Genomic DNA, 24,730 nt, shown 5'->3' on the forward strand with positions numbered 1-24,730 from the left:
TTTTTTTTGTTGTTGTTGTTGTAAAATTTGGACTAGAACTGTTTTTTTGAATAGAATTCTGTATACATTTCCTTTGAGGATTATAACGTCTTGAAACGAAAAAACAAATACTCATTTTTATATGGAATACGCTGAGTGGTGTTTATGTGAAAGGTAAGAATTATTAGAAATGTTGTTTCTGTAGTGAGTAACTACCTAAAATGGGAATTTGGTTTAAATGTGGCTTCTGAAGTGGGTAACTACCTAAAATAGGAACATTGGTTTAAATGTGGCTTCTGAAGTGGGTAACTACCTAAAATAGGAACATTGGTTTAGATGCTGCTTCTGAAGTGGGTAACTACCTAAAATAGGAACATTGGTTTAAATGTGGCTTCTGAAGTGGGTAACTACCTAGAATATGAACATTGGTTTAAATGTGGCTTCTGAAGTGGGTAACTACCTAGAATATGAACATTGGTTTAAATGTGGCTTCTGAAGTGGGTAACTACCTAAAATATGAACATTGGTTTAAATGTTGTTTCTGAAGTGGGTAACTACCTAAAATAGGAATATTGGTTTAGATGCTTCTTCTGAAGTGGGTAACTACCTAAAATAGGAACATTGGTTTAAGTGTGGCTTCTGAAGTGGGTAACTACCTAAAATAGGAATATTGGTTTAAATGCTGCTTCTGAAGTGGGTAACTACCTAGAATTGGAACATTGGTTTAAATTAAAATTTGTTACGAAATACAAAAACAGGCCGTTCTTTTTTTTTCTTCTAAATCTGTAATTGCACTTACAAATATTCACGACGCAAACGTGTCTTGAATTATTATCTAAAGGTGCACCATGTCACTTGAAATTGAAGCTGTTAAATATATAAAGGTGTATAGTTAAAAAAAAAGGAACTTGAGATAATACACGAGCGTGTAGAAAGATAAGGAAAAGACACGAATCACAAGATGAGTCGTGTGACACTTTGACAAAACAAAACAGTGGCAGAAAGACATGTTCTGAAGCAGACACGTGAATTTATTCCCCCATTAGTTGGCAGGAGGCTCCTGCCACAAATCACCCCCATCCATCAAATAAATCTGTCCTCCAGCCCTGGTTGACAACATCTACCGCAGGCGCTGTACTTAGTTACAAGGGAGTGGAGGGAATTAAAGAGGGACTTCAACAGGTGATAAGCCTACCATCAAATTGTTCAAGATTTTTTCGGGGATAGATATGATCTTTCGCTTTCTTTCATTCGTTTGAATTTAACGAACTCCACCCTTAGAATAACCTGTATCGATTTCCTTTATTTTTCGGTCCTGTTTACATCTGAAACCAAGGTTAAATGAAGCAGTTATCCTTTCTGTGTTTTATTTTTTCAAATATTATTGTTTAGATGAGGTGTGCATCTTGGACCCAACTTTCTGTATGCATAATTGATTAAATTTTCCGATCCAGACTGGCGGGTTTTTATATGGGATGGGTACTAGTGCTTTTGACTAATGTCTGAAACTTAATCATAGCGATTTCCCCTATGTTGTTTCTTATAAGTCAACGCCCAACAAATCCTACCTTCTCATATCTCGTTTTACGCATATATCATGCATATCCATTTGGTATCTTAATCAAAAGATTCGAAGGAATCAGTATCGGTTTAATGAAACTCGCCTGAGCCACGAGAAAGCTATATGCTATGTCATGAAATGACAACAAACTATAACATGACCAGCTGGGAATTTCGGTTTCATCAGCTTTCATTAGTCCCACCTAGGTCACTGATGGATATTGTTGTCCAATGGAGCTCTATCTAACTTTAGGTTTGGAAAATGGCTTGCGAAGGTAAATATTCTTTTGAATGTATGGGGGTTTTGAAAAAAATCTAGAAGAATTTTGGGGCAATCGAAAAGGGCAAAAATTGGAAAGTAAAAGAGAAGGGGGAAAAAAAGGTGACAAAAGGGAATAGAGAAGAAGAAACCATGTATTGACTATTGGGTTACGGTATTCAACTCGCACTGCCATGACGTTGTTGCCTACCTGTCAGACACGGGGAAAACATGCGATTATTTTGGAAGAATATATTTACACTTGATGACTTGGTGTAGTTTTATATTTACACCTGGTGGCTTGGTGTAGTTTTATATTTACACTTGATGGCTTGGTGTAGTTTTATATTTACACTTGATGGCTTGGTGTAGTTTTATATTTACACTTGATGGCTTGGTGTAGTTTTTTAGACACACACATCCTAATACTCTTTCAATCCAAAACATAATTTGAAGTTATTCGTTTTTCCAGCTAAATTCAGCCCTTGGTTTCCATCCTAAAGCCACGTGAGCAACGAAAAAGAGAAAGAAATTAGTCGGTAATGGTGCAGTCACCATGAACCAGTCTTCTTTAGACAACAGGATTAGAGACGGTACAGCAAATAGTTAAGTTTTATCCTTGTTGAACTACATACCTCATTATCAAAGGGCTTAAATCATCTCGAACTTTATCAAACAAGAAAGTTTTTTTCCGCTTCTTTTTCATTAATTTTAATTTTTTTTTTTGCTATACTGAACTATACGTAAATACTTATACTGCGTAATGGACACGGCGCCACTAATAGACGTTATATGATACATAATAATAATGTAATTTGAATTACAAACAGTAAGGAGTGTTTAAACTCTATTCCTCTCAAAAAGGGAGAGAGAGACAAATAAAAACAAATTAATTCGTAGTAGAACTTAGAAAAACAAAGTTGTTCTAGAGAATAATTGATCGTAACAATCCGGTGGTTTAATCTCGAAGCTAAAAAAATTCAGAATTTGTAAGGAGAGAAAATAACTTGTATACAAAATATGCCGGATTGCATTAGGTAGTAAAGCTGATACCACTGTAGTACCAGTGAATTCAGGTTGGTAACACTCCATACAGTGGAGCTTTGTAAGTTGCTGAAGCTTAATGAATGTGGATTTTTTTGTTTTTCTATGCCAAGTTCATAAGTTGCTAATGGGTATTCAACGCCTTAACAACTAGAGCTGAAATTTGTTTCTTTATGGTTGTGTCAATTGTAAAATGAAACAAATTAGGTCATGTTGTATAAGAAAATTCACGACGTTCACTACCAGCTGGACATTGCATTTTATATCGTTATCGGGTTTCGTCAAGGTACGTTCCCAACATTTTATATCGGTATCGAGTTTCGTCAAGGTACGTTCCCAACATTTTATATCGTTATCGGGTTTCGTCAAGGTACGTTCCCAACATTTTGTATCGTTATCGGGTTTCATCAAGGTACGTTCCCAGCATTTTATATCGTTATCGGGTTTTGTCAAGCTATATATTCAACATTTTAAAGCTTAAAATGTGGCCAATAAACTTAAATAGGATGTGGGATGTACTTAATCAAAGAGGTTCCCTTAGTAGTTTTAATAGCAGGCTCTTCGGAACGTATAAAACAAGCAGAAGGGGGGGGGGGTAGTCTAAGTGAATAAAAATTGTTAGACAACCAATAACAACGCACTAAAGTATCATTCAAATATTTCACACAATAACAAGTATTGTACATATAAAATACAAATTAAATTGTTTGCTGTGTGCTACAAAGTCGTAAGTCATACAAACAATAATAATGTTTCAGATAATAACTAATATAGACATTATACACAAACATAAAAAGTTACTAATAGCGTAATGGTTAGAATTTGACAAAAAACTGTACTTTCCTTTCGTTTCAGCTAACAAAGTCAACCGACTGAATTGAAAAACACTAAATAGAAAATTGTTGTCAGCAAAATATCGGGGGGGGGGGCAATGATATTCGAGGCCCACAATTAATTATTGGGGACACGTGACACCCCCCGTTCCGACGTCTATGAGTAGTAAGATATTCAACGTCCATTTTAACTGTTAAAATGTGAAACCATTACTTCTATATCATCTGAAATAGTATGATTAAACGTTAGTAAACTTGAACACTTGCGCATTGGATTTTACATAATATCTTCAGACTTTAGCGTACAAATTAAACGTTAGTAAACTTGAACACTTGCGCATTGGATTTTACATAATATCTTTAGACTTTAGCGTACAAATTAAACGTTAGTAAACTTGAACACTTGCGCATTGGATTTTACATAATATCTTTAGACTTTAGCGTACAAATTAAACGTTAGTAAACTTGAACACTTGCGCATTGGATTTTACATAATATCTTTAGACTTTAGCGTACAAATTAAACGTGTTTCCATTACTATAAACCCACATCCTGTTATCTCACGATGCTGTCAGGAAGACTGTTCTTCACGTTTGTGTCGACATAAATTTAAGGTTACTGTAAGATGGGTCGGACAGAAGGTCGAGGTGTGACTCGTGATGCAAGAAGCAAAGCGGAGGGGAGGAAAGGGGGGTTATTATGTCATAAGTGAAACTAACGCAAGTCTCTCACACATTTATCAACAGACTGTCGCACGTGTTAGTTTAAGTAGACTCGCACTTCCCGTATACCGTACTCGATATCCACTGACAGCTGTTTAATTAGAATTGAGTGTGTTGAACTTCCTAACCTTCGTTACAATACTGAATTTGTCGCTACTACCTACTTTCAAAACAGCACATCAATTATGTTCAAATTTTATCCAAGTATAAATTACACAAATCCTGCATTCTAATATGAGCGGATGCTATCTCGAGACGTGTATGTTTGTTTGGTGGGAATTGTGTCATAGACCTTTATATCGTTTTTATACTAGATTTGTTGATAAGGTAAATATTATTTAGCTTAATTTTTGATATTTTGAATTTTCCACGTAAATAGTGCCTTATGCGATTCGTGGGCTAAACGGCCAGGTCAGAGACCCCCTATGTCTCAAATATAGCTGTTTCTAATGTTGAACTACTGACCAGTGAAAGAGAGAGAGCAGCAATTCAGGAGCACCCGCCGCCTTAATGGCACACTAAACCGTATAGGGGAAGGAATTTTCTTATTATATTCAACATTCTCGCTGGATACGCTCGTTATATTTCAATATCAAAGTTGTGAAGAAAACAAAAAGAAGCATTTTCTAACTTGGGAAAGTTTCCTATCTTTCAGAACTGCATTTTTTACCACCCTTTCCTTTATTATCCGTGTTGTCGCATATTGCATACATTAATATTTCAACCTGTATATTGATGATTGTTTACAGCTGAGATGTATTTTGTTGGAAGAGTTACTCTCTTTGTTTATGTATAACTGACCATCGTAAGGCGTCTAACATGTAAAGCCGTGAAAGAACAATACCTTTACTATATTACCTTTGTTGTTTGTTTTTTTTTTCGCTTTTTACTTTACCACTTCGTTTCATTTTTATATTGCCTCCCAGTTGCACAGCGGTATCCCTGCGGACTTACAACGCTAGAAATTGGGTTTCGATACCCGTGGTGGACAGAGCATAGCCATTATGTAGCTTTGTACTTAACTTCAAATGAACAAAATCATTTTTATACCTTTTGGCGTCCCATTATAGTTCCTTTTCTCTTAATTGTCACATGGTGGCGTTCTCGTATCATTAGATCTGACAAGATGGCGATTTTGTTCCATAATATTTCACTTGATGGCGTTTTTGTTCCACTATTTGTAACATAATGGCGTTTTTTTGTTGTTGTTGTTTTTTTCTTTAGCTGTTACATTCTAGTGTTTGCGTTTCATTAGCTGTCATGTCGTGGTAATTTTATACCTTTAGTTGTCACAAGATGGCGATTTTGTTTCATTATCTGTCACAGATGTAACTTTTATTCCGTTATCTGCCACCAGATGTTGTTTTTGTTTGTTCCACTAGTTACGTTGTGGCATAAGGTATCATTTAGTGGTTTGTAGGTATGTTCCTTTGGAAAAGAAATATTAATCGAGTTTCTTCTTACTGTTTAGCCCACATTATTATAAAAAATAATAATTAGTAATTATGCACATTGTTCTAATATTTTAGCTTGTTCTTGTTTTAATAAAACTTTATTTTCACGAAGCTACATTACTTATAAACACACATATACATACATACATATTTATGACAATGATTCTCAAATAGAATTTTGCCCTTTTCAGTTAAACTGCTTCAATCTTTTTCCGAATGTCAGTATGTGTTTTATGTATTTTACACGTCTACCATACAACCATTATTTTCCCGATTTCTTTAACAACGCAAACACATCTTCAGAAAAGCTTTACAGAAGTACATGATACAAAGTCATCATCTCACGCACAGAACATTTTATTTGACCGCCAGGATGCGAATGTTAGACCTTTTATCCTTTTATAGCGACTTTATATACTAAGTAAATTCACATTAAATGTTTTGTTTTTCGAAACGAATATGTTTTTTAATTCTTTGACTACCAGTACGGGTGCACTATATACTCAAAGTTTTTGTATTCGGTTACATTTCATACTAAAACGGAAAATGATTCATTTTTCCACACATCACAGATATAGCCTTAAAACAATCAAGATAGACATACGAGATGAATCATGTTGCAATAGGTCCACCAGGTGGGAAACCGTACTTTATTGAAAATCAGAAACACCAAGGCTTTGTTTGTTTGAAGTTAAGCACAAAGATACACAATGGGCTATCTGTGCTCTGCCTACCACGAGTATCGAAACCCGGTTTCTTGCACTGTAAGTCCGCAGACATACCGCTGTGCTTCTGGGGGGGGGGGGGTGCAGCACCAAGGCAACAGTTGCAAACCCATATTCAAACGTTTCGGAATCTACAAATTCCATAATCAGTGATATATTAAAATGAATACGTTTAAAATATGTACGGATGTTTTATTGTAATAAATGCGCTTCTATTCTTTCACGATAAAACTGTACTTGTAAATGTTTTCTGTGTTATTTTCAATGTATGCATTTCTAAATATCGGTAAAGACATTTGTAAATACGTGGTGATATACGAGGTTTACGTAGGATTTCAGTGTTCTTAGTGTTAGGCTTTACCATTCCTGATGATCATTGTTGATGTTGGCTCACACGTGCAGCAGTTATTTGTTATGATATTGATTAATATGCTGCCTAACACTTGTCTCTTTATCGTTGAGCACAAAGCTTCACCACATACCATATGCGCTGTGCCCAGCGCAGGGATCGAACCGTCGTTTTAGCATTATAAGGCCTCAACCTTACTGTTGAGCCACAGAGAGAGGCTAATGTAATGAACTTTGATAGTGTTTGAGATAATCATCCTTTGGGTGTAGATGGATTAGAATGTAGATCCTTTAAAATGATTTCGGGAGGCCTGAAAAATCGATATAGTGTTAACAAAACTGGCCTATCTCTAGATACCAATTAAAATCGATATAGTGTTAACAAAACTGGCCTATCTCCTAGATACCAACTAAAATCGATATAGTGTTAACAAAACTGGCCTATCTCCTAGATACCAACTAAAATCGATATAGTGTTAACAAAATTGGCCTATCTCCTAGATACCAATTAAAATCGATATAATGTTAACAAAACTGGCCTATCTCCTAGATACCAACTAAAATCGATATATTGTTAACAAAATTGGCCTATCTCCTAGATACCAATTAAAATCGATATAGTGTTAACAAAACTGGCCTATCTCCTAGATACCAATTAAAATCGATATAGTGTTAACAAAACTGGCCTATCTTCTAGATACCAATTAAAATCGATATAGTGTTAACAAAACTGGCCTATCTCCTAGATACCAACTAAAATCGATATAGTGTTAACAAAACTGGCCTATCTCCTAGATACCAACTAAAATCGATATAGTGTTAACAAAATTGGCCTATCTCCTAGATACCAATTAAAATCGATATAATGTTAACAAAACTGGCCTATCTCCTAGATATCAGCTCAAAGTATTTAAATTATAATTAGTAGCGCAAAGCATCTGGAAGCCACTCTTTCCTTCGTCACATAGGGTAATTTTTTATTTTATCGCTCACAAGAGGAATATTTTCGTTTTAAGATAATTGCAGATATTACTTCTGTACTTCAATTTTAAAACAACAACAAAATATTAATTTCTTATTTGGAAAACACATTTGTAGGTTACCCTGCGCCGAAAATCACATTTTACGCACGCACTCAAATCAAATATGATTTTTTAAAATAATGTGTTGGTTGGATCTTTTCACCGCTTAAGTATTTTAATCTATGCCCAAGAACTTGCTCTTATATTGAGTATTTTGGCATGCCGCAAACCGTGCGATGCGGTAAAAATTAAAAAAAAAGGAAAGGAAAAAAAATCACATTAAAGTTTTGTTTGTTTGTTTGAAGTTATGCGCAAAGCAACACAATGGGCTATTTGTACTCTGCCCACCCCGGGTATCGAAACCCGGATTTTAGCGTTGTAAGTCCGCAGACATACCACCGGGGAGGGGGCACATTAAAGTAGTGAAGCACTTTATTAAAGTGATGGATTATTCTGAATGTTTACATTGTATGCGTGGATCTGTTGTCTCAAACTTCTTTGTAAAGTGTCAATAACACTTAATTCAATAAAAGCAAGTGTGTCAGTAGGATTAATTTATATACATTTAGTTGTTTTTTATTTTGATATAATAAAGAGGCCATCTAAAAAAAATGATAGTTACTCTGCTTCCAATATAACTACGGAGTATAGAGAATTTTCAGAATGCGCTTGTTCTTTGACGTCCCCAGAATTTGTCGTGCTTGCCCAAATCTATAAGAACTACAAACTACTTACTTTTATAATGCAAATGCTATCTTTTTCCTTCATAACTAGATAAAAGCTATTTGAAGTGTCTTTTGTTCCATTTTTATTACATTTGTTGTTCTTTAAGTAGTGAGTGTAATCGAACAACGAGCAAACGGTTTTAAAGTAAAAAAATATATAAAGTTGTTTTAGCACAATGTAATGCTACTGGGACTGCGCATTAAGAATAAAAGATGAAAAATTAACTTAAGAACCTAATTTAACAATACAGTATTATTTATTTTAGATTATCGCCTACTTGTCTTTGAACAAAGGATACTTTTTGAAAGAGAAGTGATAGATGTTTGTTAAATTATTGGTTCAGGCGTTTGTATTGTGCAATATCATAAGATATAAATATCGATGTGTTTTTCTCAATGCCGTTTTTTTTTTTCCATTGATGATGCTGACTGACTCTGTGACTCACTTAAACGTGTAGATATTTTAGTAAGGCCTGGCGCTTTTAACAGTTTTGAATTATTGTGTATTTTTAAACGTCGTTTTAACTAAGTTTTTAATAAAAGTATATATTACCACAAGGTTAGAACAGTTAAACTACCGTCTACCTTATTACGATATTAAAACAACTTTAACTTAATGTTGAGCAACTCATGATAATATAGTCAACACAGTTCATCATGGAGTGATGGTGTGTTTTCTAGTATAGACTTACTAATTAGATCACGATAAACTCGCACTAAAAGCGCAATTAACCCTTAACGAGTTTTATAAGCGCCCCTGGAAATAATCATTACCATTCTTTTAACAAAAGTAAACATAAATATTGCATGCATTTACCGAATATAATAAAGGTCCATAGGAAGCGGTAAGGCCAGTCAGGCCATGGCCTGACCACTTTTTTCAGGGCATGTATAGCTACGATTTATGTATTAAAACCTGCTTCTTTTAATTCAATACATTACGTTGTGTGTATGCAATACTTGTAGCTAAAATGCTGAAACATTTTTAGAGGGGCATTCCTCCAGATCTCCCCCTTAGAAATGGCATTTGTGGCAATGGCATGATCACTCCAAAATTGCTTCCTACTGCATTGTAACGTCTTGTTAAATAATAATCCATATGTATTTGCAAATATAAGAAAATATTGGAAGTTTAAATCCATAGTTGTTTTTTCAGATTGAAGGGTTTATATTTAAATCGAACATAAGATTAACGAGAAAGTAATGGATAACACTAATATTTTTTGCGTTGAATGTTGTAATGTACCTCACGATTTTTTCCATAAATGAACGAATCCTTAATTATTTGGCTACAAACGTTAGCATATTAAATACACGAGGTTAAACTTGGAAAAACGATAAGAATATTATACCGTGTGCAGTTAAGTAATCGGTATTCTTTGACGGAATTAAAATTTGTTCATTAACATTTTTAGTCATCGTTATAACTAGATAAAAATAATTCTTTATATATCAATACAAACATAAATATTTATAAATGTTAAATAACTGAAAAATCTTTATTATGGGTATGTTTTTTTCAAATAGATTGTAAACCGTAATTCGCATGAGATAATATTAAAACTTGTACGATAGCTACCTACAAAACTACGAGTCAATAGCGAAATTAGTGTTAAATCTAGATTAACACACAAAAATTACAAATTCATAGATCTTTAGGCATGATGTGTGCCTATTCCATAGACTTTGTGTTAATTTTTATATAAATTATATATTTTTCGTTATAAATTAATATAGAGGATTGAATACGTTATATTAAAATAATTTTGGAATATTCAACTCAACGAGTCACATTGAAACATAAAGTATCACAACTACACTCTGACATTGTATATGTCAGAAAATTAATCGCTTTTGGGAAGAGTATGTAAGAACAAAATATTCAGGCTCACAGAATATAAAGATGTGTTCAGATCAGCGATTTAGAATTTTCAAGACGGGCATATACTTTGTACTTAATGGCACTAGAAAACAACAGAACCTGGATCAACTTGGGGAGTGGACTGTCAAAAAAAAAACACACACTTGCAACAAGTCGTACCATTGCGGCCCGGCATGGCCAGGTGGTTAGGGCGCTCAACTCGCAATCTGCGGGTCGCAGGTTCGAATCCCCGTCCCACCAAACATGCTCGTCCTTTCAGCCGCGGGGGCGTTATAATGTGACGTCAATCCCACTATTCGTTGGTACAAGAGTAGCCAAAGAGTTGGCGGTGGGTGGTGATGACTAGCTGCCTTTCCTCTAGTCTTACACTGCTAAATTAGGGACAGCTAGCGCTGATAGCCCTCGTGTAGCTTTGCGTGAAATTCACAGCAAACAAACAAACAAACAGTCGTACCATAGCCGTGGTAAGTGTGCCGTCTTGTAACAAACAGGTGACAATCCACGAACATAAAGCTCAATGGCTAAAGCCGTTCACGTGCTCCAGCCAACAGTACGCAGTATGATCAATAAAAGAAGGATCTGTGTCTGGAAAAGTGACACAAGTCACGTGAGCCACATGTTGCTTTCACGATATATCACTCAGTCATTGCATATCTCAAGTAGTTGGAAAAAATAACATTGTTGTTCATGCTATTCAAGTTGCCAGACGCAGGGCCTTTGTATTTCTGGACGATCGGACTGTTGAAACGAGCGCAGGAAAACCGTATTTCTCGTTCCCTAGATAACTTATGGTAAGCATTCAAAGTAGAGTGATAGAGTCGCTTGCAATGTCTGTTTATTGTCAAGATGCACGGTCGTCAGATAGAGCATGACGGGACGTGGTGACATGGACTTTGACAACGTGGTGAGGCTACGAAATCGTTTGAATATAACGTACTTAACCTCTGTATCATTAAATTTTATTTTCAGTGGAAATGAAAAGTGAAATAACGAAGAAATAATAACAGAATGCTCACCAAGAAATAAGAAATATTTTTATATTTCCTAACACATTCATTTATTCGTAAAGAATACACAAAAGTTATGATAATTTTGAACAGCTAAATGAAAGAGAGCATAATAACAAGGACCATATTTTAATTTTGACATAACTTTTGAAACAACAAGACCAGAGAAAGCGTCGCTCATAAAATAGAAACAAATAATGCTACGCCCCCGGTGAGCTAGCTATAAGTTTAAGAACTTACAACGTTAAAATCCAGGGCTCGATTCCCCGCAGTGGACTGAGCGCATATAGTCTACTATGTGGCTTTACGCTGAAATAAACAAGCAAAAAATAATGCTAAGGTACAAACGAAATGTGGAAGGTAAGATGGATGTCAGAATATTTTTGCAAAAAGAATTTAAATCGGATAGACAATGTGTCCATTACGCCCTATGGGCTCTACCTCGCCGATACTCCAGTTGTAAAACTATATTTTGTAGTTCCCACGTTGTAGTTTGTATCTTTGATTTATTTGTGTCTGTTTCACGTGCGTTGTTTTTTGCTCTGTCTACTGTATAGGTGTGTGTGTGTGTATGAGCGTTTTTGAACATGACTTTACGTATAATTATTTCTGCTTTTTTATTTGTTAAATTTCATAATTTATTGCTGTAAATTCTTTTAAAACTAATAATAAAAACAGGCAAAAAAAAAATCGCCCGCCACTTGTGTAGTTATTTGTACAAGTAAAACTTGGTAGTGACAATCCAACTCTCAAGGGCAAGAACAGGTGTGTGTGTGTGTGAGGGGGGGGGGGGGAGAGAACAAATAAAATAAACGACACACCACTTCCCAGCCAATTACATATTCTCTGAGGGTCACGCTTAAACTCTGTCACATACTTGGCATCTGAAGTCGTAAATTAAGGATTAACATTGATAAGTGGTCCGAAAGTAAAATGGGTTTCTATCGGGAACGATGTGTTAAATTTCTGCCCACCTCACCGTAAAGGATAGCGCCCTCTTACTCCCCACATAGCTTTTATGCCTATTTCTTCACATGTCGACCTCAATATAGTAATCTCCCAAGAATCTCTTCCCAAAATACTTTGCGGTTCTTGTATATCTATCACAGAACATATAGTCGGAGAAAAACAATTTGAAAATGAAGTTTTTTTGTTTCTTTGTTCTAAGCACAGTTACACCTCTTTCATGTAGTGTATACTATTCGATATCAAATTCAATAATTACATTGTGTTTTGTTCAAACGGTGGTCAACAGTTTTAATGACATACAGCATTTAGTAGATTGAAAAGTTCCATTATTACGTAGTGTTACACATACTTTGATAGCAGGTATTTTTTGATATTCTTGACAGCATTTTGAATTAGCTCCAAGTTTTGTCTTGGACTATCTACATTTAAGTACCGAATATGCCATTATAGTCTTACTCTTTGACAGGTTACGAGATTTTAATGTTGTGTTAAGCGTTTAGACTTATCACTGGTCAAATCTTCAGTATTTCCCGCAGTATGTCGCATAATTCAAGTACGCCCACTCAAAACCAAAGTTTAGAAGTTGTAAGTCAACCACACAGTTTATAATTCTCATTCAACCTTAATTATAATATGTTAGCCTTTAGTGAAATGGTAAAAATGGCGAAGCTAATGCTGCTAAAAATATGTTTGGATACGTTTCAATTATGTTATATTCCAAGCCTACCAGTAAAAATACAATATCTTAAACGATATTTCCATGCGCATGTATATTAAAATAATTTTTAGATTTAATTGAAATTGCAGTTTTAAAAAGTAGGAAGGAGTTTGAATGTATTTAAATATTAAACCTAATTGAGACAATCTTCTCATCAACTAATACTGATTGTAATGAGATTGTTAAGCCTAAAATGTTTGGCATTGTTTTCAAACCAGTAGTAGCAGCGGCCTTTATATAAAGACAGCTATTTTGATCCAGCTACAGGTAAAAGAACTTTGCGAATTATGATAATTACTAGATACTCTCGTTAAACGAAATTCTACTTGTGTACTGAAATAATATCGAGGATGTTGGTATTTTAATAGTAGTAATCATATCAATAGGAGAAGCAGTGCTAAACTATCATGGCTTACTTGTATGTTGTTGGCTTTTATATCATTGTTTATCACGTGCACAACTCGCGCTGCTAAAAGACTCGGAACTAGAACTAGATGTTCTATGAAAAGGTAAAGTAGACAGATACTTCGTGTGCTGTATAATGATATTTATCTTTCATTGTGTGATTCAGTAATGCTGTTCCTGCATTGATGGCATCAGTTCGTGTTTTTTACATTGATAGGTAGACAATTATCGTTGTGGTAATAATAGGCGCAGTTTAGTGTTTAGATAAGACTGCTTTCTAAGAATGGATATTGTTAACATGAGTAGAAAACTGAGTTGTAGCATAACCTGATGTTGAAAGAGAAAAACAAAACATATTCCTTAATAATAGGCCTAACTCTAATAATCACACTTTCAATCATTTGAGAAACGAATGTTATTAAATAGTTTAAAAAAGGAGTTTTAAGTAGAAGTGAACTTAATGATATTCATATTTATATATAGCTGCTGGTTTTGTTTTTTTTTTAGAAACGGAATCTAATGTAGTTAGCCATGACTTCTTTTCGTTAATTTAATTGGGTTATATTTGTCACTGTAAAGTCTTAATTCTCTATTCTTACATCATTGAATAACTTTGTTTGCTTAGGAAAAAAAATATATTTTGTAATTAGAAGCGAGAATTTCTTTAAATGGATGTATACCAGTCCCACTTTTCCGTCATTTAACTTTGCAATTTCTTTATTTTTCAAAGATTCAGTTTTTCATTTTCTCTTAATTAGGTTTATTCATAGGATTAATGGAAATAGTATAGTCAGAAACAAAAATTCGAACACGCTAAAAAAGAAGTAAAGTGAGCACATGTGCTCTCGAGATTTTTTAACGGACTTTAATTAGGAACTAGACGTCTCCGCCCCCTAGAGGCGTATCTTTTGACTAATGTACTCTCTTCATAAATCTTCATAGTTCTGCTTGTCTTGAGTCCAATAGGCCATGGTAAAGACTTTATTCCCGCCCAAACTCCCTCTCTGGATAGAATATCAATCCTTCTCAACCCCCTCTTTCTTCCTAAACAGTGAAAAAAAAAAGAAAAAGAGCATAAAGCTCCTAATAATGAACTCCCCTTTAAGCAAAGTGAACGAGGATAGTCATAGATCACTATTCTTCTTTATACCCCCAAATATATAAATGTATTCACGCCCAGTTATGTGCAATTAGTGCGTATTATAATGTATTTTAACTTTTAAGATTTGATTGAAAATATGTTGTGTTAGACGAATTCCTAATCACATAGTTACCGATTCATGTAACCTGTTTTGTATAACATGTAACATGTTTTTATATAATAATATAAATTTCACTGTCGGTGATAAACTTTCAGATTCGTGAGGTCAGAATAACAACGTATTGTTCTCAATCATGCCTAATGGAGGTTTGATTTTAGGGATGTTTTGTACACTAAAATATCGTCAAGTCATCATTATAGTTATGACATCCGACATCGAATTTAAAAATGTACATAAATCAGTCTGTTTTGGTTACTTAAGTACCGTGTATGGTCTTATTGAAAAAGTAAGAATCTCCAAGATTTATTTAAAGTAAAAAAAAAGGGGGGGGGGGGCATTATGAGATAGTTTCTAAGTATGGTATATATATATGTATATATATAAATCATAATATACACTTTTTTAGTTAATATCTTGTTTATTCTTCTATTGCAGTGGTTTTACTAGATACAACTTTGGAGAGTTCTCTTGACTGGACGAAATATCCCTACGGCCCCCAAGCAAGAACTCCAGGGGTAAACTTTCTTTTTCATTCTGTAAAACACGATACGAGTTTAAATTGAAACTAACATTATAATATTAGCAAATACATCTTAAGTCGATTAAATCTAACGTAGTAATCATATCCGTGCGATTGTTTCCTTACGATACTCTCTGTTATCGCTGAGATTAATAATTAATATTTTGTATTATTTACTTTAAGCAATTTTAGTTTTAGATTGTATGTAGGAAGAGTGGATTTTTTTTTTAAATTAACGAAAACGATTAGTTTTCTGTCTACTTACGGAACTGTCAAATAATTTTCGCTCTGAAAAATTGGAAGGACTGGAGTCACTTATTCACTTCAATTTGAATACAGATATTTATTTATTAGCCACCATCCCTCGAGTGTTTTCAAGGGCCGGAAGTGGCCGAATTGTTATTGGTGTGTTGGGCTGCAGATCGAAGGGTCCAGGTTCCACACCTTCAGCTATGAGCACCTTATAAAAGTGATAGTCAATCACATTATTTAGTACACAGCTCTTGTGGCGAGTGCTGTGTGGTTGCCCACACTCTGGTCAGTATTCAAAATAAGGAAAAGCTATATCCGAATCCTAGAGGTCTCTGACCTGGTTGTTTAGCCCACATCTGCGGTCCCGTTCAGAGTGGAGATTTCCCTTCCACTCACGTTGAAAGCAAATGCAATTTACATGAAGACTAACTTGATAAAGCAACAAAAGGATAACGCTAGGTATTGAATATTATCAACCGCATTAACTGTAGCATGTTAATTGGAATAAAATGTGTACTTGAGGAATGATGGGTGTTTAAGTCTATAGCATATTCTGTTTGTTTGTAGTTAAGCACAAAGCTACACAAAGGGTATAGAAACTCGGATTCTAGTGTTGTAAGTCCGCAGACATACCGCTGTGCCACTGGCGGGCAACTCATTCTGTATCAAAACACTGATTGTAATATGGAAATACGATTTTTATCGGAGACAATTTTATCACTAAAAACCGATTTACCTTCTCTGTAATTAGCACTTAGATGTCCTAGTTTCCTCTGTAATTAGCACTTTGATGTCCTAGTTTCCTCTGTAATTAGCACTTTGATGTCCTAGTTTCCTGTGTTGCTTGGTGTTGCTTTGTGGTCAGCGTGCCGGACTGTGAATCAGAGGATTCAGGGACCTGTTGTCGCAAACATTTGCTGCTTTCCCTCTAGCCTAGATTAAGGACGGCTGTGCACAGGAAAGTAGTCCTTGTGGAGTTTCGTGTGTAATTCTGAACCCAAGTGTTCAGTCTTCACACAATATTACGTATACCTCTCGTTAGTTATTGAATATTATATGCATACCTAAAGTTTGAGAGATCACCATAAATAAAGCTTCCATTTTTGTTCAAAAATAATAATGTTTGACTTTCTAGCCTTTTAAATTTGTTTTTTTTTTTACTAATATTATTAAAGCCATCAAATTATTTCTGTGGTTGAAGAGGTTAGTTACAAACAGTATTTAACAAATAAAATAAAATTGTTACTTTAAGTGTTGTAATTCACAAAACTAAAAAATTTTTTATAATGATAGTTGGCAGAGATTACTTCAAGAAACTATTTTTAGTGTATTAGTTTATGTTTTATAAAATAACTAAACTTATATATATGTATATCTGTCCATATGTATATAATTGCTGTTGTGAATTACAATAAGAAGTCATATTTTATACAACTCGTCTCTCGGCCTGTGAGCATTACACGGACAAATAAATTACGTTAAGGCACCAACTGGTTATGTAAATCTTAAATTAAGCTTATTTTAATCCTCTTACTACCCGGAACTCGTGGAATCGTCAGGTAACTTGCAATTAAAGTTCACTAATTACCCAGCCGTTTGTAAGAGGCTTAAATATAACTTTTAATTTTACGTAATCCAACGAGTTAGCTGTGAAATATATTTCTGTAAAATTGTCTTACCGTGTCACAGTGCACGTAAGAAATAAAGTATTATAGAACATGTGTGTAAAATACTGTAAACGTCAAACAGTCACGAGCGATACTAATTTGCTGTAGAACAATGCACGATGGAGACTGTGAACTCCAGTTGATCGACACTCTCAAACTATTAATAAGAACTTCTGAGTGAAAATAGTACGTCAACCACACTATACCTGCTATATCTAGTACCAAGTCTCTTCGGGCTGGCTGGTATACTAAAGACATAGTAGTGATTGAGACGTTATCTATATTCGAAAATCGCTTGCCAATAACTATTACTGTGTGAATTGTAATTTTACATCAATGTTATTTATGTCACAACACATCAGAATTAGGGTAAGGATTTTTTGACTTGTACACACAGGCTTTGGCCTAATATTATCAACAGAACAACTTTAGCGTTTCGTAGAAACCGATTTTACAGTTTTTATACAGGTAATTTATGCATGTGATATTAAATCATCGCAAAGATCGTTTCTCTAAGTGAAATGTGAAAATTTGTTTTTTCATTGAACTTCACCGAGCGACCATTTCACCAGAAATAATCTGTATGTACGTGTGCTATCAGATTTTAAAAACAACTATGAATCCTATTAGTATGTTGTTGTTGTCTATCAGTTTGTGTTGTTGGACTGTGGATCCAAAAGTCCATGGCTCGCGTTTTGTTACTGAAAAAAAAGAAAAATAAACGCGCTCAACAATTTGAGGCCATAGGTGCGTCATAAGTGTAACGGTCAAACCACACTATTCTATTAGAGTAGCCCAACAGTTAGTGGTGATTTCATTTAAACATGTCCTTAAAATAGCATTTATTTTCAAAAATAAGCAGAATATACATGATTCTTTTAGAATTTATTCGACATTGAGATTAAAAGAATTATTGCAATATTTCCCCAGCTTCTCGTTTTAATGCATTTTTTTTTTCCAAACCGGTTTCAAAGATTGCGTTTAGTTGCGAACTTCTACAATAGTACATTGCTCGAGTTGAACAAATCCAGATAAGAATGTTAACAAATTTCATTCTGTATGGGTTGAATGACAGCTCTAAGATGGAGTTAATGATTTGTCCTTTTGGAATCTAGAAGACGCTTGGCATAAAATAAAACGAAGCGATTAAGTTTAGTGAAACTTAACCCACATTATATCTTACTTTTAATTGCGTACAGTTTATTCGCGAACGCTAAAACATGCTATCCTTGAGACTGTGGGTAAGTAATTAATTTTCTCCAAACTAATTTGAATAAAATTTAAATGGGATTTTACCTTATTGGCATCGCATACATTGCTAAACACACTGACTCGTACATTGTCATGAAAGTAATTTCGGTGTATTAAAACTTAAAAAAGGAGGGGGGAGCAAGTTTTTTCCGAAAATATTCCATAATATTTTTGTTCCTTATTGATTATAAATCTGAAAGGAACCTGCTAACGTTTTACCACCAGGGGTGCAGCTGGCTCGAGAATATACCAGGTGACTTCCTGAGGAAAGCTATTCGCGTTTCAACCTTGATGTACAGATGCCCCCCCCCCCGCCTCCCCTCCGCTGGCTCAGTGGTAAGGCTGGAGACTTATAACGCAAAAATTGGGTTTCAATACCCGCGGTGGGCAAGAGCACATTGTGTAGCTTTGTGCTTAACAACAAACAGTACAGATTTGACCGTAGCTTCAACTTAGGGATGGGTATATCTGTGTGTGTGTTCGCGCGCTACAAAGAGACCAACTAATTCAGAATCTAAAACTGTTTGGCGCAGGCCATCTCCACCTTGGGAAATATGTATTATTATTATTTCACAAAGCTGTTTACGTATACAAAGAAGCACAAAGCGTTAAAAGAAAGTTATATGAAAGGTTCCTCCTATTTCTGAATCTATTACCACATAGGAATTGAACACTTATGTGCATGTCTTGGTAGTGGGGTGGGTGGGTCGATAGATTGAGAAACATATATTGAAAATGGATAGAAAGGCTGGCAGACAGGTGTCTAGAGATATAAATGGCGTCAGAAAGACTGTTGCATGCGGATTATCTATTCCCTACATGTCAAAGAATTCAAGTAGAGTTTGCTACTGAGTATAAGGTGTCGATTTCGTTCTGTTTTAATACTTTTCAATCGACTGCCGCAGTTCTCCAAGAAAAAAAGGGGGGCGAAACTCGAGAGAGTAAAATTTAAAACAAAGAGTTACCTCGGTCGGATAAGTGTCTGTGTGAGTCTTAAAGCCCACGTCAAGTTTTACTAAAATGATACCGGGGCGTGGCTGTAACAGACGCAAACACAACGACTATGTAATTAACAGTTTGCATGTCAGACTAAAGGATTTGCCAATCTGGTTACACAAGTCTACAGTGCTGTGGTATTGAATATATAACACTATATAAATGGACAGCTAGTGTGTGTGCATAGTCCACCTATTGGCGAAAGTCACTACTAATGTTTCTGATATTTATAGATAGAATAGTTAAACAAAGATCCAATGCAGTTCTTGGATTGATTGGTTTGTTAATTGGTGATTATGAAGAAATTGAATAATGCACTGAACAGATCATTGTTTATACCTGTAGCACTTAAATAGGCCTACCACCAATGATAGGACTTTCGACATCGTGGTTCGCTCCGTCATTTGTGTATTACGTTCGATCGATAGATTTTATCAAACGTATATGAACTTAATAACTTTAAACAGTATAAACGTTATCTACAAAGCTTGCCCGTATAGACTAGCTGATAAGAAAAAAACAAACAAAGGCGAACATTGCAGTTTAAAATGAATTAGAAAACTATTGTTACTCCAAAGAAAACTTTTCATTTTTCCGTAAAAGAACCTATGAATTAAAATAAAGGAACCTGGTTATGTATGATAGAGTCACGTTAGAAAAGTAGTATGCACGTCCAGGAAGGAGTCATGATTTTAACATCGGCTTTCAACCTTGTACCAAACGACTTTCAATGCCCGACTCTGGTTACGTCTCCTTTTCATTTCAGTGTAGAATAAGGTCGATTATATAGTTTATAGACAAAGAGAGAATAGCCCAATGTTTATTTCAACATCCAAGATCAATGAAATGCAGTTTTAATATCAGATTGATCTTGAAACGCTCGACTTAATCGCAAACTTTTTATCACTTCAGACAAACTGCTACAGGCGACTATGTACAACAGATAAACAAATTCATGCACAAAATAAACCGGCAATAACAGAAATACGAAAGTTATTCTGAACCACGATAGTGCTTCATAATAGGAATCGCAAGGAATTGTACAAAACCCTGATAGAACGTTCGGGCCAAAAGCACCTTAAACAGTAAAGATTCAGTTCAAACAAAACTTTAAAACCTTTACTATTGACTCCTAAGGCTGTACACATATAAAAATGCACAAAAAAGAACACATGTTAGATTTATAAGGAAAAGAAAATCCGCTCAAAACGGCCTGTTTGTAATTCCTCTTTTTTCTTCTTCTTCTCTTGCCAGCTTAGAAGAAAAATGGCTTAGTATATTGCACCCAAACCTTTTGCAGAATACTAAATATAGTACTGCAAAAGTCGTAGGGGTATTGAAAAGTCGATTTGTTTCTTCTATGTGTTAAATAAGCTAAAAAACATCATAATTCTAGTGTAAACGATGTCATCATTACCCATTGAAGTTAACTTTCTTACAAATATTTGGTGTTCCTTTAAAAAGCTTAAGCACAGGGCGAAACAGAAATTACCAACCAATAATAGATGGACATTAGATGACTGTAACATGCAGATACTCAGTGTTTTGTACACTGTACAATTGGTGTCTTTAGGGAGCCAATCCCTATATTATGTGTGAAGTGAAGGAGATAAAAAGATCAATACACATAATATTAAATTTTTTTACACACATTCGTAGAATAATTACTTTAAAGGACACTAAGGTTTATTTAAAGCGATGTCTTAGACGTATGTTTTATTTGAAAAAGCTGCTTTTCTATTGGTAAAATTTTATACGCGCTTAATAGGGGTTGTATATTAGTCTAGGCATATATTTGCCCACTGCTATGCATTATGTATAAAGAATTTAGTTACACAGAAGCTATAAATGCTCACTATATTCTCAAACAAATCTCTATGACAATCTCCAGCTGCAGCTTAATATTTTACATCTCGAACTAATGCGATCAAGTAATCAATAGCTACGGTAAATCATCATGAACCGTACCATCTAGTTACTAACTATACTTATTATCATTACAATATATAGTTGGCTACCATATCAAGTAATCCTTTGCCCATAGTTGAGTATAAAAAAGCCAGCAAACAAGATAAATAAAAAATTGGGAATTTAAAAACATGTCAATAGGGATCGTACAAAGAGTAAGCAAACAAGGCTGGATATGCTATAGACATTATTTACTCAAACTACAAATCCCAATTTTGATTCCAAATGTAATTCTAAGTAGCAGTGTGAAACCAAAATTGGGATTTGTAGTTTAAGTAAATAATGTCTACAGTATCTCCAGCCTTGTTTTCTTACTTTTTTTTACGATTCATATTTGTAGGTTTTCAAATTCCCAATTTTATATTTATCTTCTTCTAATAATAAAAAAACTCCAACCTTCGTAAACATGTGTTTTCTGTTAAACAGGAAAGAGTTTTGACGTGTCGTACATTGTTTATACTGAGAACTTAATTTTCACGAAGAATTAGGGTCAGGGGTGAGCTAGTGGTTAGCTTGTAGAACTGTGAATCCGAAAGTCCATGGTTTGCCTCTCCTTGCGGCAAAACCGTGCTCCACACATTAAGGACGTGTGTTATAAGAGTGACTGTCAAATCCATTTTTCGATTAAATACAGTATCCCAAGGGTTGGCGGTGTATGTTTTTGACTTGCTGTCATCTATCTAGTCTATCAGTTCAAAATTATGGACGGCTAAACATAGCTTGAAAATCTTAAATGAATAATCACAAAGTATTTTAATATCTTAAAAGGAGTCGGTTACAGTGACATGCTGCTAAAAGCACGCGTCAGTGATACTTATTTTGTGTTATTTCGAAATGATTCAGGGATATTTCTGTGCTGTTTCTAAGCGAATCGGGGATACTCCTTCTGTGCTGTTTCGATACAGTTCATGGATACCCTTTCTGTACTATTTCGAAACGAACCAGGGGTACTCATCCTGTGTTATTTCGAAAGTATAAACTAGTATACTTAATGTGATGGTAAAATTATCTATCAGCTGTAAACTAAGAAATAATGTAACCATCTAGAACACTTCTATTTCTGTGTAATATTGCAAACGCTTAAATTCTAAAGGATTGTAAATAAACACTCGTGACAGTAGGAAATTTCTTTTAAGATTTTCTTTCCTGTGCGTTGAATAAAATTGCCATTTCAGTTGATTTTATCAAAGTGTGTTAATAGACAAAAGTTTATCCCATGAGGAAAATAACGTGTATTAGTCAAACATTTCAACATGTTTGTACTCTGTCCTACCACTTTTTGTACATTCGTGGTAACTATAAGAGTACTGCTATTAGAACAAAAACTGAACCAATGAATCACGATAGAACCATTCTAATCAATAAGAAACAGAAGAGACGCCATTTTGGTAATCTCGGTACCGTGTATAGTTTCTGTACGGAATATGTTGTAACAACGTTTAATGAAGAAGTTTTCCGCCATCTAGTGTACAAAAGAATAACTATATAGACCAATAATTTTTGTAGAATAACAGCTCCGTCTGGAGAAATAGGAAACATGTTTTTCTGAGCTCAGCGATAACAAATTGACACTAGGAATAAGAAGGTTTTATCTCACTTTCTCCTATTTCTCCCCATTCCCGCTGGCTGAGCGGTATACCTCACAGGTTACAACGCTAGAATTCGGGTTTCGATACCCGCGATGGGCAGAACACTGTGTAGCTTTGTGCCTAATAACGAACAAATAAATCTTCTCTGCGGATTTGCTTGTTAAGTATTATTTTCAATCAGTGTCAGAACATGAGTATCAACAAAGTTGTGAAATTATCACATAATAAAAATGGTTCTGTTTTATAATATCTCATTTGAAATGCGATAATATCCCATTCCTGTTGGCTTCGATGATAAAACTTGTTTCTTTTTAACGTTTTTTCAATGTGCTGCTATTCAATCAACGGCGTTTTAACGGTATAAGTTGCTGCTGCTGTATCGAAAATCAACACAAACTTCCCTCCAGTCAAGTACAATCAAAACTAGACGTATTGATTAATTTGCTAATGAATAAGTTCCCTTTTTTTTGGTATCTCTTATCGCTTAATTACCTTAAAACTACGAAGACGAGAATCGAGTCCTGTATTTGGAAGTGTATACATCATATAATATGTAGAAAAGATAATATAACAGTAACAGCCGGTGTCTGCATTGTATGTGGATTTCTGCACGCGCCTTTGTTGGAATAATAAATGACAACCTACTTGAATCGACAAAATGAACAGAGCAGAAATTTTCTCCTAATTTGCATGAAAACGAGCGACTGCCCTTGCGGCTCGAGATTCAAATCGATAACACTGATGATGTACCCTTTCACGTGCAGATTAAATCAGGGTTCGTAGGGAGTTTTTACCCACTTACCTACACAGTTGTGTCGCTAATGTGGATGTTAGCACGAGCTTTACAAAACCGTCTTTTTACCCCTGATACATCTATCGTTACCGGTTGCAGGAAAACAAACCGTACTAATATGATGATGATAATATCTTACGATTTATAGGAAATGATAATATCGATATAGGGTTAAGCACTACGCATTGAAGTAACGTTATTCATCGCGTCTTCTCCAATAAGTGTAAAGTGATTTAGAATTGATTCGTAACGTGGTGAACTATGGATTTTTAATTTGTGATATGGATGTCTTAGTTGAATGATATTATATTTTTAAAAATGTATGCTGATGACACGTGTGAATTTCGTAGCAAACTCTAGATGTTTTGATAAACGTATGCTTTACAAAGTAGCTATGTATCGTGTATCATAATACCCGTTCGTGTTTTTCCACGTGTCTACACTATGACGTAGGTAGTATAAATTCACCTTGTTTTGTGCGTAACCATTACGCGCATAGACGGTGTAAGCTCGTATTTTCGGATTCTAACCACAAATATTCCTCTTTTGTTCAGATTCTTCTATCCAACTTATTACGATTTGTCCACCTTCTTTTTTTCTTCAGTCTTTTTACATGACTGCCTCACAACTTGAACGGTTGTCTGTCTGCCTTTAGAAATACACTGATTCTTACGGTTCATAGTATACTTGCATAGCAGCCGCCATGGTTGGCTGAACAGATCGTATAGACGATGGTGAACAGGAGCTAAAGTAACATATTATTTAGTCCATGTGTCATAT

General features: G+C 34.9%; 1 protein-coding gene across 6 annotated transcripts in view; it reads left to right on the forward strand.

The window, feature by feature from the left end:
• Window positions 1-2,320: 2,320 nt before the first annotated feature.
• LOC106461788 (ephrin type-A receptor 4-like) overlaps window positions 2,321-24,730 on the forward strand; it is an 88,218-nt gene continuing 65,808 nt past the window's right edge. For all 6 annotated transcript variants that reach the window (XR_002611082.1, XM_022388842.1, XM_022388838.1 and 3 more), the window contains exons 1-2: window positions 2,321-2,391; window positions 15,350-15,429. Coding sequence is in view for 5 of the 6 variants with exons in the window: in XM_022388842.1 (XP_022244550.1) it covers window positions 2,355-2,391; window positions 15,350-15,429 (117 nt within the window). In the remaining variant the exon portion in view is untranslated. The remainder of the gene's footprint in view (window positions 2,392-15,349; window positions 15,430-24,730) is intronic.

Source organism: Limulus polyphemus, unplaced genomic scaffold (assembly GCF_000517525.1).
Source record: "Limulus polyphemus unplaced genomic scaffold, Limulus_polyphemus-2.1.2 Scaffold1031, whole genome shotgun sequence".
In the NCBI taxonomy this organism is placed as follows: Eukaryota; Metazoa; Arthropoda; class Merostomata; order Xiphosura; family Limulidae; genus Limulus; species Limulus polyphemus.